This window comes from Tauraco erythrolophus, chromosome 24, assembly GCF_009769465.1.
Source record: "Tauraco erythrolophus isolate bTauEry1 chromosome 24, bTauEry1.pri, whole genome shotgun sequence".
Taxonomy (NCBI): domain Eukaryota; kingdom Metazoa; phylum Chordata; class Aves; order Musophagiformes; family Musophagidae; genus Tauraco; species Tauraco erythrolophus.
Window position 1 is genome coordinate 4913566 of NC_141488.1, and position 13535 is coordinate 4927100.

Consider the following 13535-nt stretch of genomic DNA (forward strand, 5'->3'; position numbering starts at 1 on the left):
CTGCTAATCTGTACTTCTTAGGATCATGGAAGTGTAAATTTAAAGGTTTTTTTTTCTAGGCCCAGTGCAGGACCCACACCATCTACTTCACTTTAGCTGCTGTGAGAAGGACCAGGCTCAGCTATGTCCTGCTTGTCTCAGGACTGCAGCTGTGCCAGCCCCTGAAGGTGACAGCTGGTGCATGTGTCACCGTAATGGGAGGCTTGTGTGTTTGTGGCCATGGAAGATGTAGCTCCAGTAGCTGCAGGGGGATCATCAGAGCACCTGGCTGCTGTTGCCAGACTTACCAGAGGCTTAAAGTGAGGAAGACTGTGACAAACAGGAGGGATTTGTTCTGGGTAAGTCTGAACTGTGTCCTAATGTCGGATCTGTGACGAGATCCTGCTTTGTCAGCAGCAACTGCCCAGTTTTTTACTTTTTGGTTTTTTTTTTTTTTAATGTTGAGTATGTCTTTAACACTGCAAATGTTGCCATTTAAGATGGCTTTGCTCTCCCCTTGGGCCAGAATTTCAGTACAATAGATCCAACTGGAGTTAGGTCATAGGCCAGAAGTTAATTGTGCCGATACACTCAGATCCATCCTGCACATGGGGCATGTTCCCAGGAACAGGGACTATTGGTTACGGCTCCGTCTTCTCCATAGGCAGGTGTTTTCCCACCAAATCCTTACGCAGGGGAGCCTTACTGGGACAGGGAGAACCATCCTCTGGGCCTGTGGCTCTTTGCATGCGTATGAGAGGGGAAGAGCAGTATCAGTGGCCTGTAAAACTGATTGAGTCGTACTCGCTGTTCTGCTCTCACTGCGGGGGGAGAAGCAATACAAGCTGCTTCTCTCACTTCTGAGGTGGGGGAGATGGGTTAAATTTTCAAGGGCTGAGGGCCTGGTGGATGAAGAAAATCCTCGACATCGGAGCACATTCATCTGCAGCACCACCACCCACCACTCCAGCTGCAGCAGCTGAAATTCCGCACCCCGGGATACAACCACCGCTGCTGCCATGCTTGCACACCGCGTTAAAAATACCAAGCACAACCACTGTCTTATTAAGGCTCCATTTTATATAAAGGAAAAAAATCATACTTTAAACACAGCCATGAGGAACATCGCAGAGAATGTGTAGCTGAAGGAAACCTCTCAGTGAGAACTGTAGCCATCGATGACGCCAGGCTCCTGCTTCCCTTTTCTCAGACGACAGCTCTTGGGGCAGGTGCTCAGTTCTTAGCATTAGTGGTTCCATAAATAGACCTTTTGAACGCTAAATAAAATAGATCCTCTGAACACAAGGACTATTAATGAAACATTAAATTAGTGGCAAGAAATTAAGGCCATTCTGTCATGCAACTGTGGGGATAGTTTGTGAGTTAAGGAATACCCGGGGCTCCCTAAAACCATCCCTTAGACGTGCCGAGTGGTTTGATCATTGACTGTGGTTTCATCCTACCATCAGCTCAGACAGAGTTACTGGGAAGACGCCTTTTACCGCTGCGATTCAACCACCTCCTGAAGACTTGGGAACATTAATGAGCTTATTCTCAATAGCTCTGTACCGTACTCAGAGGAAGAACCGGATGTTTGACATACATTTATACTGGAAATGGGAACTGGTTGTATTGCAACAAGACTGTTAATGCTTAATTTGAACCTAAGGAAAATTGTAGGTAGAAAGAACGTCATCCAGCAGCACTCATTGCACTTTTCAGAAGATCCTTATCAATAATCAACATCAAAATACAGGTGGAAAAGAAATTCCATCATCTTAAAAAGTTTTTTCTTAAATATAACAATACATGGAAAACACATCAAATCCATAGGGTCTTTCCTAAGTAAGTGTCCAGTGCAGAAACCATTTCTAATTAATAAAAGAGGCAAAAGGCTCAATCCTTAGGAAGGCAGCTACTGTGGAGAAAATTTTGGGAGCATAACACTTTTGCTTACAGAGTTTAATGACAGTAACATCATTTCTCCTTCAGGGCCAGATCTTCATCCTTGAGGGCAAATTTTCTTCTCAGAACTTCTGCTATAAGAACAGCCGGGTCTTCCTCCTTCATGGAAGTTCGGTTTCTACACAGGAGACAAAAGCAGAGTGAATTAGCAAAGGGAAGTGCCAAAATTGATAGTTAACAGCTCTGGTTAGAGTCTTTTAAGTATTTTTCTGCAGCCTTTATCATCAGCTTTTGTCACAAGCAGAGGAGGTGCAAGAACAACACCACAAAACAACAGAAAGCAGCTAAAAATTCAGCCCTTTCCTGCTGGCTTAGAAAACCTGGAGCTCATTTTGTGGATCAAGGAGCATCCTGAAAATCTCAGCATCAAAGCTCTTTATTTTTATTCAATGGTGTTAATAACAAGCAAGTACAACAAAAATTCATTAATTATTTACAGCCTACATCCCCCTCAATATAAATCTACAAGTGGTGTGGTGTCTGAGTGGAAGTATTTTTTTCCATGAATGTTGCTATACGATGGATATAAGCTTTCCTATTGAAATAGGGGTAGTTGCAGGTGTTTTCAAGGAGGGCTGGTACGCGTTTCCCTCCGCTTAGCTACTGCACTGAGTGCTGCAGCATCCCCTCATCAAAGCACCCTGCCTCTTCCAACGAGTTCAGACAAGCAGTTCATGGTAGACGTGTTAGAAACTTATTTTATAGGGCAAACCTGAGGAGCCCGAGTTACCCAAGGATCTGGCAGGAGGAGCGGCCAGAGGCAGAGGCGACACTAAGAGCAGTGAGGAGAGGCAGCACCGACAGCCTCGAGCTGCGCCGCTCACGAGGAAAAGCTCTCCCGGGATGAGCGAAGAAACAGACACCCCACAGCGGGTGAGAAGAGGAACATCCACCACCGGGTACAATGTCCTACAGGGCGGCACAACCCGCAGCAGACTGCAGACCACCAGCATTCACCTTCAGTGTCTCAGCCCTTCACAGCTGCTTGAAGGGCCGAGGAAATAATCATGGAAAAATGAAGTTGGTCAGTCCCGTAAGGGTAGTACTTACAAGTGGAAGTTACTCACAGTCCCAGCAGCTCCTCACGCTACCTGTCTCTCCCCCCAGCTGAGCAGGGCTCAGCAGGGCACACCGCTCACCCGCTGCCCTCGCAGGGCACCACAGACACTTCAACAGGCTCAAATTTCACATCTGTTGAAACATGCACATTTCTGCAAGCGTTTCTCACTCATTCCTGAGGCTTCCAGGGTTGTGTTTAAGCACCAAGTCCTAAACAGGAGCATCAGAGAAGCATCTATGTAGTTATCTCGTTAGGCATCGTTTGGTACCTTCACAGAGTACATGATCCTACAGCTCGGCTCAAGCTGGCCCAGCGCGGCCGCGCGGTGAGCGCGGCTGGAGAAGCGCAGGGCTGCTCGCACAGCTGCACCGACACCAGAGGATCGTGTCCAGGAATTAAAGCTGAATAAAGTAATGAACATCAGTGATTTATTTAATGTTTCAACTACCTGCAATTCTTCAAGCAGCTTTAATTATACTGTAATAACCGTATCCCAAAACGTCCCTATTGCACGTAGGGGATGAGTTAGAGGCTGAGAGAGAGAAACAGATGAGAGGAAAACAGTCCAGCTTCAGCAAGAAACAATCCCAAACTTTTCTACTGAAGTGTTTCTGGCCCTGACACACGCGGCAGCAGCAGAGGAAGGACGTGTGTCCCTGCTCCCAGCTCATCACTCCAGCTGTCACAGGGGCAGAAAGGTGATTCGGTTCCTTTGCCCACTCTGTACCCCAGCAGCTACCCCCTTCTTCCAAGCATTCTACCGCACAAAATCCTTTCCTCCATCTGTAACGTTAAGAAGCAAGGCTGTTGGTAAATCCCTTCTTTGTGCACGAGCCATCTCTTCCTCCCACTCGTTCGCACAGCTCCTCTCCCAGGGTAACAGCAAGATCCAAGCCCGATTAGCTGTTCTCACACCTTCTGCTGAGGAAAGCAGGTCAAATCGTGACCCACTACATCACAACGTTCCCTGCCACGCTGCTCTTCACTGAGGATGAGCTCTACGGCTGCTGATGACACATTCGTGTGCCCCACAGCCACCACGAACAGACACAACCACAGCGCCCACCATGCACACCGGGCTGCGGCTAACGCACACCCAGCCACACGAGTCACGTTTGTGTTCCTGCCTCATGGATGTGCTCCAGCCCTCCTCGAAGACTTTGCAAACAGCCTCCCTGCCATCAGCACCTGGCTCTGCGTGACTCTGCCAGCCCTGGTAGCAGCCCTATTGGCATATCCAGACATGGATAAGAAACACCTCAGGTTTCCCTGCCATCATCTGTATAAGTTTTGCCCCCCCTGCCCTGAACAATGCACATTTCCCCATTTTCACCCAGCACAGATGGTGGCAGTCTTCTTACCCTGAAAAGCCTGCTTCCACAGAAGCCGAACACGCCAGTCTGTACTAACTGGAAGACTGATAAAAACGTTACCTGTCAGTGCTTAGTCCTAGAGGTACAGGTTTCTGAGAAAGTTAAAACATTTGATGTCACGACATGAAGCATCTGCAAGCTTTTCGGGATTTAACAGAGCCAGGATTGCAACAGACAGGAAGAAGGAAGAGGAGCAATTCATCTGTGGTCCATGAATTCTACTCACCCTCAAGAAGGATTACAGGCATTCTCAGAAAGCTACTGAGCTTTGAGTAATATTTAACACTTGGGAAAACAAGAGCAAGAGGGTGTGCTGTGTGAATTATGGATGTGGAATACCGTACTGGTGTTCTGGATGCCACTGAACATATTTCTTTCACTTGACTACAGAATTTTTTCAGCGCTGAGAATGTGATTTCTCTTAAACCGAATTAGGCACAGAAATTGCAAACAGCCACCACACGACACGTTATTTTCGGCCAGGAATCTTACTCACAGAACATGCCGACCGGATAGATCTTTGGGCTGAAAAATGTGGAAAATATATCACTGTGATCCTACACATACAACAAGGGCAGCACAGCAAACACTAAAGCAGCGACGTTGTCAGCTGGGCAGAACCGTGTGGCAGCTGGCACGGCATCAGCTTGAGGTGTTCTCATGAGCAATGTGTAAACTCATCACGAGACAAGTGAAAACTCACTCTGCCCACGCTCAGAGCTGGGCCAGATGCAAAAGCTGAGAAGCTGAAAAGCCCCACGTGTTAATTCCTGTTTGTGCCATGCTGAAAGAGCTGCTGAGCTTCCCAACCACCTGGGAGTGCAAGATGGTCTAAGCACCAGCACCTGGAACCGCTGCGGGCAGAGAGGACAGTGCGGCCCTCACTCTGAAGGTTGCAAATATACAGTTCTGCTTTTTTATCTGGGGAAATGCAAGCTGTTTTTGAGATGAACAAGTTGAAACAGCCAAACCGTTCTCTGCGCATGGCAGGGCGGTTGGAACTGGATGATCTTTGAGGTCCCTTCCAACCCAAACCAGTCTGTGATTCTACAAACATTGTGCTAATCGGTTTAAGCTCCTCCCCATTGCTTTTTATCCAGGCAGGTCAAATAAAAATAAATAAAAATCAATAAAAACCCCAGAAACTTCAGTGTTAGCAGGTTCTACTGTAAACAGGTATTTCCCTCCCTGTGAATCATGAGTACAGTGCAGCACCAACAAGCAGTGAACGCAATGTCCAGTGTCTACAGTGATTTGACAGACAAGAGATAAAATCAAGAGAGTTCAGGAAGCACTTACAAGTCTTTGCTCTGCTTCATCCTATGAATATCCTTAAGAATGCCCATCATGTCCGCAAAACTGCTGGCCTTGGAAAGAGACACGGAATCTTCCTCGTCAGGATCCTTTGGTTCTGGTTACAGCACTCGGAGGCTGCAGAACAAAGCATGGAGACCGACGGGAGCTCGGGGCTCTCGAGCTCTGCCTCCTCCTCCGTGATGTCGCTAATGACGAAGGAAGTCGTCGACTGGAAAGAGGGTCCAAAACAAGGTAAAGGAGAAGATGCATTTGAACTTCCTGGAGATAATAAATCTGGTGTTAACGAAGCAGAAGCTGAAAAAGAAAACAATATACGTGGATAAATAAACTCAAACCAAACCATGTAGGTTTTTTTTTTCCCCAAAACAACAGAATATGGATCAAGAGGCATCATCAGCCAGCCTCCCCCGTGCTATGGGAAAACAAATAAATCATATTCTCTGTTACTCTCCATGTCCACTCTGCTTCCCATGACACCACGATGCAACACAAGACCTTTTCCAGTGCCTTTTATCCCTGCAGCCCCCTTATGGATCTCTATTCCTACTGCGCCCATCACCGTCTCACCCCTCGGTTCAAACACTGCGCCCCGTCCCTGCAGAAGTCACGTAAGGTTCACTTTGGTTTCCAGACAAGAAATGGAAGAGCAGAGATTTCGCTGCTGCTCAGGGTCACGGAGGGAGCCTGCAGCAGAATGCAGGTCTTAATTGTCTTCACTTTCCTCCTCTTTTTCCTCATCGCCTTGTGAACTGCTCGCTTTTCTTTTCCTTTCAGGCTCCTTCCCCCACAACCATTACGCCCGGTGGGAATGCAGAGCTGGCTCAGGAGTGCCAGCGTTTTACACCAGACGGTCACAGCAATTCACTCTGTGACTGCAGGCATTTTCACCTGGTTTTCCATCACCATCTGCAAAATGAGAATAGCATCCACCTGTTCCACGGGGAAGATGGGATTTATTTGTTCATGCTTTAAAATCCAGTGAGGATAAGAACTATATAAGCTATATAAATTCCAAGTGTTATTAAGTGAAAATGAGTTAGATATTTCCAGTGTAAGGGAAAGGGAACTAAGGGAAAGCAACCAAAAACCTAGAAAAACGCTTAATGCACATCTCCTTGAAAGAACCTTCCTGTACTGGAAACAAACTGTACCTTAAAGCACTAATGCCCTTGGCCTCTAGAGTAAACTTGTAGATAGTTATCAATTTCCAATTAAGGCATTTCTCTAACAGTATATAACAAAGCGGATTGTACAATATTTCTTTTTTGACATCAATCTTTCCAAAATAAACCTGCTAAATAGGTATCTCCATCAGATTATTGAGCTACAGCCAGGCCCGGAATCGCGGCTCCCTGCTATTGACTTGGAGGACACAAAGTCAACAGGAACTGTTATTGGTATTGAGTAGGTTCTTAAGAGTCCACTGACCATCACACAGAACTGAGAAAGAACCTCCAGTCTCTCCTGTAGAAACCAACGTTTCAACTACATCAAACCCCACAACGCTGCTTCATGCTCGGACGTGTTTATGGCTCACGGATAGCTGGATAAAACAAGCAGCCGTTAACGCTGCACGTCCCGTGAGGCTGCAATAATCCAACCACCACCACACCATCGTTCACAGAGCACGAGAGATTTGGTCTCACGTACACACCACAGTACAAAGCAGCAATCTGGGAACTGAAGGAAATATTTGCTTTCAGATGTAGGATAAGGAAGGTTTCATCAGCCACTACTGCCCATCACAAACAGGAATTAACCCACACAGTATCATTTCAAGCGTGGCACAATCCTGGTTGGTTTGTTTGTTTTTTAAAGTAATGGGAAGAATTACAGGTCCTTCTTTTCCCCTGGGAAGCAGCCATAACACAGCTGTCGCCTTGGTTATTGGCAGAAGTATTCTGTGTAACAGAAACACAGCTTTTAAGAAAAACTGTCTTCAAGAAGGACTAAATTCCTTTAGTTTGAAAAACTGTTCAGCATTTTGAATTGGGAGATCAACAACTCTGCCTCCTGAATGCTCCATAAATACACACAATGTATTTCTGTCTTACTAATTTCACATGTTCTAAACCAGCCACTGTTGCAGCAAGCCTTGTAAGACCACTGGGATTTGGATACTACCAAATATCCTTGTATTTTCAGAGCAGAGTATACAGGAAAAACCATGAAAGGAAGAGAAGTTGTCTTTCCTTACAGTCCAGTTTTAGCTTTGCCACTAAAACGTGGCTTTTAGTTGCCTACAAATGTACTAAAAGAAAGGAATCGATCAGTTCAGCTGGGCTCTTCTCCAAATACCTTATTTACTACAGAAATGGAACATTTTCAAAGAAACAAACACAAACATCTCGCTCCACCCGAACCAAGACACAACCCTCTCCCTCACGGCTGACTCGCCGCAGGAAAGGCAAGAACACACCAAACGCTTTCATGGAACACGGGGCTTGAGACGAGTTGGCCTCCAGATCCAATGCAGCCACAAAGCAGCACTTGGTATTTCTTAAAAACGAGCTGGACTCCTCCAGTGAAACAGATGCAAACATCTAGACAAAGACAGCACTGAGCTGAGCCCGAAGATGGCGTCCCACCAACGGCAGCAACACGCAAGCCTGCTCTGCATGGAGGAAATGACACGGTTCACTCACCCAGCCCTTCTCGTTCAACAGAACAAAGCTCATTACACTCCTACCTGACTCTGCAGCGACTATTTTAGCTATCTGACTCCGAAGGTGACTCAGCTCATCCTGGAGCTCTGTTGTTCGGCTCAGTGCTGGTAAACCAGGTTTCTTCAAGGCCAGCAGCTTCTCCTCCTGCTTCCTCAGGTTGGGGACTGAAGCGTTTCGCTGTATGACAGTGAAGGGACTTGGCTTCCATTTGTGCTTCAGTGGGCGAGTGTCGCTCCTACAGGACAAAAACCTGTGGGTCACTTACAAGGTCCAGACCCCTCTGACAACAGTGCTAGCAATGCTCTGCCTCCACCTCAGGACAGCAGAAGACTCCACCACAGTGAATTAAGTCACTCAACACAGTGAATTAAGCCACTACACCGTGTGTACCACCACGCAGATGCGCTGTGCTCTCTGCATTACAAAGAAGAGAAAGCCTGTCACCGAAATCATGACCCAACAGCACGAGATGTGGTGGGAGGACACAGGGACACAAGTCTGGGTGTGCTCACATGGTTTCAAGTCATTTCTCTCCTGGTAACTGTGCCTCTGTGCCGGGTGGCGCGCTGGATGCAGATGGGAAAGGTCACCTACCCACTAACTTTTGCCTCTGATTTCAAAGTCCATTTTATCTTTCGCAAGATACCTGTTACTACTGCCCTGCTCTAAGGATAAAGGTTCAGCTGACCAGAACCAAACTCCTGGGGGCAGAACATTCCAATCCCAGGAGAACTCAACTCTTCAACTTTCTAACCAGAAAATACCACAAATCACAGGGGTTACTCTGCACGGATCTTTCAAGTGAGTAAAATATGGCATGGCACAGGCCCTTAGCACCTCCTACAGGAATTCCTCCTAGGGTCCTTTGTCCAATTTTTTTTTTTCTTGTTTCTTGGGAAAAATGTCTTTCAACAGGCACCACATCAGACCTCAGGAGGCCTGGAAGTTGCGATCATTTGATCAATGGCTGGCCTATACTATGCAAAACAAACCAGCACATAAAAATAAGGCTCAGCAGACACGAAGAGGAAACCAACCTGACTCTGGCATACGTCTCTTCGTCGTCTGCTGCTATCCACACGATGTCTGCCAAGGTGGGGACTGGAGGGACATCATTTAAATAGAGGTCGGAAACATTTGGTAGAACCTAAAAAGAAGAGAGTTACACTAAGCAAACGGTGGTCCTGTCTCCTGATGCCGTCCCAGATGTGCTGTACTGGTTGTCAGAGCCACAGGACGGCAGCTGCATCCGTCGGATGTGCGAGAGCAAAACCAGTTGGCTCACGGAAACGTAAGCCAGAATGTGTCCATTCCATGTGTCGCTGTGCTCCGTGAGGCTGAACAGCAAGGCAGCAAAGGGAACCCGATACAGCTCAGCACGCTGCCAAGGCCACGTGCAACGCTGTGCCACGACAAGCCCCAGCGCTGTCCTTGAGCTCGAGTGGTGACGTAAGCGTTTCCACAAACCCTGTCCTACTGTTTAGGAAACTGGCCTAGAGGGCATGTGGCTTGCTGGAGGTCACACAACAAAGCACTGGAGCAGCAGCTCCATGTTTCTGTCTCTTCTAGCTTGCTATACCTCCTCTATTTCAGGATGTATTTTCCTCGAGTTGCCAATGATCTCTTACAAGAACAGAATTTAAAAAAAAAATAAAAAATCTTACAATTACCTATACTACTACATGAGTTTTGTGCACACAACTCTGCAGACCCCTTTGTTCACAGGACAGCAGTTCGTGGCAGTGCCATGTCTTGTGCCATCTTTCCCATATACAATCACCAAATCCCTTCGGAGTCTGCTTACCTCAAAGGTTGCTCTGGGACAGGGTTTCAAAGGGAGGTTTGACCCGATCCTCCTGACCACGCTGCGCGCTGAGCCGTGGGGTTTGTTCTGCCAGATGGGGATCGTCTGCAAGAAGTCGTACGATATAGTTAATATTCCAAGTCAGTTGCCCTTCTTGGAACTTATTGAATTGGAAATCATCCTATACAATCAACTCAAGAGCTCTGATTGTTGGGTGATGCTTTTAATCGGAAACCTGCTAATCACTAAGGTCCTCGTTCCATAAAACTGTGTTTCAGATGAACATACGTGAGCCAGCCAGTTACTAAGGGGTGTTTTAAACTGGGGTGTAGTGTTTTCAGGACTGAAAACAAAAAGCACTCAGTGGCAGACACTGAGCTACAAACGAAAACGTGTCAAAAGAAGGAATGCGGGGGGCCAGGAGAAAACTGAAATCAGAGAAAGTCTCATTTAAAGGGACACTCTCACTTCCACGTGACCTTTAACACAGTCAGCACTGGTAAGGCCGTGAACATCTCCTGGATGACAGCAAAGCGCCCAGTCAACACCCCTCCCAGCTGAGGGCTGATGAGAACGGCCTTGGAGCGTGTCTGCAGAAACAGCAAATGTTTCAGTGGTCTCTGGATGCTCCTGAAATGGACTCAAAAGGAGAAGTGCTCTTTGCACAAGGCTCCAGACAGCGAACGCCACAACGACAAACTGGGATCCAAACCAGTTCCATCGCCCAGTCCACCAACAAATCCGTTAATTTACTTATTGCTGGGGCTCGCTACGCGCGCAGTGCCCGAACGCTGGTCTCAGACGATTCAATTCACAATTCCTCATGTCCTTAAATCGAATCCCCGAACCGGGAGTGCGCTGACTGCTGTGGCAGCCCCCTGGCCACCGGCCGCGGGCCCGGGGGGGCCGTTCCGGGCGGCGCTACACTTACGGAGTCCGCTGCCATCTCCGCTCTGGCGGCGGCCGCCGGGGCGGGCTCAGCGCTGGGTGCTGCGGCTCCCGCGGGCGCGGAGCGGGCCCATCTTACCGCGCTCGCCGCCGCTTCTCACTGAAAGACAGAGTGAGCCGCTGCGGGCGCTGCCTGCGCCGGGGCCGCCCCCGCACGGAGCCCCCGCCCCGCTCCCACCGCCCCGAGGCCCCGCCGGTACCTGAGGGGCGGCGGCGCAGCGCGGCCCCGCTGCCGGTCCCTCCGCCGCCATCACCCGGAAGCAGAACCCGCCCCCCCGCCCCCCTCCGCGCGCATCCGGTACCGCCCGCGCGTGCGCGGAGCCCCGCGGCGCCGGGCCGGGAGGGAGCGATGGCGAGCGGGGCCCCCGGGGCGGCGTTGGGGTGACTGTCGGGGCGCAGCGCCGCGGGGAGGGACAGACCGACCCCGCGCTCACACCCGTGTCCCCCCGCCATCTCCCTGCGCCCCCCTCCCCACAGCCCGCCCCCCCTCCGCCCCGCGGCGGCGGCAAGGACTGCGCGGAGGCCGAGCGTGGTGGGGACGGGTTTAACGAGTGCAGCTACAGCCGCGGCCCGAGGGCCCGCCGCGCCCACCGGCACCGAACGGCGCGGGGCCGCCGCCCCCCGCCCCCTCGCTGGCAGACATCGGCTCTGGCCCGCTGCGGGTTTCAGACCAGAGCGTCACAAAGCACAGGAGGGGGGGGGGGAAGCAGCTCCTCCTCCCCCCGAGGTATCACAGACCCATCGGAAAAATCCTTAGTGAGTTTGCAAACAGGAGACGAAAAGCTTGGCACGTACTGATAAACCCCCCAGGCAGCGGCTTCTGTCCGAGCCCACCCACGGCGGCGACGGATCAATGTGGCAGCTTTGCAGTTAATGGGTTAACAGGGGGACGCAACCGAGTCCCCCCCGGATCCCCCAGACTACTCCAGCCTCGGGGTGGCTCTTTGGGATCCTTCTGTCACCGTTCTGGCTAACCCCCCGTCACCCCGAGCTCAGACAGCCCGGGGGGGCTCAGAGGCAGCTCTGGGCAACAGCCCAGTGGCTGACGAGCGGAAAAACGAGGTGCTTTCAGGGATCCCCAAGGCTTTGTCCCGACCTCAGCACAGCAGAAGGAAAACAGGCTCCCCTGGCCCTGCGGAACCGCTGCTCTGCCTGTTTTTCCAAGCCTGGAAAGACAAAAGCAATCCCTGCCTGCCCAGCCACTGCCCTCTCCATCCCCTTCTGCTGCAGAACTGGTGGGGGAGGAAACCAAAATGGAACCCTCTACCTGAGCCCAACTGACAGTGCTCCGAAGGCCTGCCCGCAGGGCTCACGGAAGGTGCAGCAAAAACACCTCCCACGAAGCTCCCTAAAAGCCAGCAGGGCAGATGTTCACTGCGGCTGTGCCGCCCAGGGAGCTGGGGGGAGGCAGGCACCCCTCTCTGCTGCTCTCCGCTCAGGGTCAAGTCCCCTGAAGGGATGAGACCCAAGTCCCTCCAAGGGATGAGCGTGCCGCTGCGGCAGGAGCTCGGACTCCAACGCTGCCTGGAGGCTTTGGCACTTTCTGCAGCTGAAAGTGCTGCCAGACCCAAGCCGGTCGTGACTGCAGGCCCCTTGGAGTGCGAGAAAAGCGCAGAGCTAATGCATAGTTAGGAAGCCGATACTGGGAAACATCCCAGGTGTAATTAGTCTCACCGGAGCAATTAGTGAAGCTACACTGGCTCAGCCCAGAGGTCCAGCTAAGCTCAGTCTCCAGCCACGGATACAGACAGGAGGGCTGGGACAGGGTAATCACGACCTCTGGGTTCCTCCCAGGTCCTGGAGACCAGGAATGAAAATACCCCTTCCAAAAAAATGTCTTTCCCCGGTTTGATTTGGTCCAACAAAATTGTGCTTCAGAGAGCAGAAAAAAGCATCAACAGCCATGGCTGTTGGCAGCCATCTGTTGAAGACACTTTGTCTCCTCACTATCTACAGGAATATGCTTTAAACCCCATTTCATTTAACCTTTCCTTTTCCAAATTACGCTCGCTCTGTAGCCAGGCACTGGGACAGAGCAGGGGCAACTGCTCAGGGCAGTTACAGTCCACGTTCTGTCTGAACAATTTCTCTGGAAAAATCTCCTGAAGGTTTCTTTAGCACTGCTGGCTTTCAAAACTGCTCGGTTCTCAACCAGTTAATGCTCTCAAGGCAACACTGAACCTCCTACTCCCAAAGGGAACTTTGTCATGGTTCAGCATTCAGCGTGTTTTGGAAGCTCAAGGCAAACAAGGATGGAGCATTTCACCAGCTCGGAGGAGACACTGGGAGAACAAAGCTCCCAAAGCTGGCGGGGTGGGAGTGGCCCTGGGCTGAATGGGGTGGGGGCACCGCTCACTACTGTGTCCAGTGGCCTGGAGTGCACATACTGCACTGATGGAGCCAACAGGGGCTCTGGTCCCTAA

The 13535-nt window shown here is 50.2% G+C and overlaps 1 protein-coding gene across 1 annotated transcript; it reads right to left on the bottom strand.

Moving 5' to 3' along the window:
• Positions 1-1039: 1039 nt before the first annotated feature.
• MTFR1L (mitochondrial fission regulator 1 like) lies at positions 1040-11145 on the bottom strand. The gene is given in 7 exon segments (XM_086626170.1): positions 1040-2062; positions 5677-5794; positions 5797-5988; positions 8384-8595; positions 9398-9507; positions 10165-10269; positions 11096-11145. Coding segments are annotated over 7 exon segments (858 nt in total). The 5' UTR covers positions 11111-11145; the 3' UTR covers positions 1040-1956.
• Between the last annotated feature and the right edge of the window lie 2390 nt (positions 11146-13535).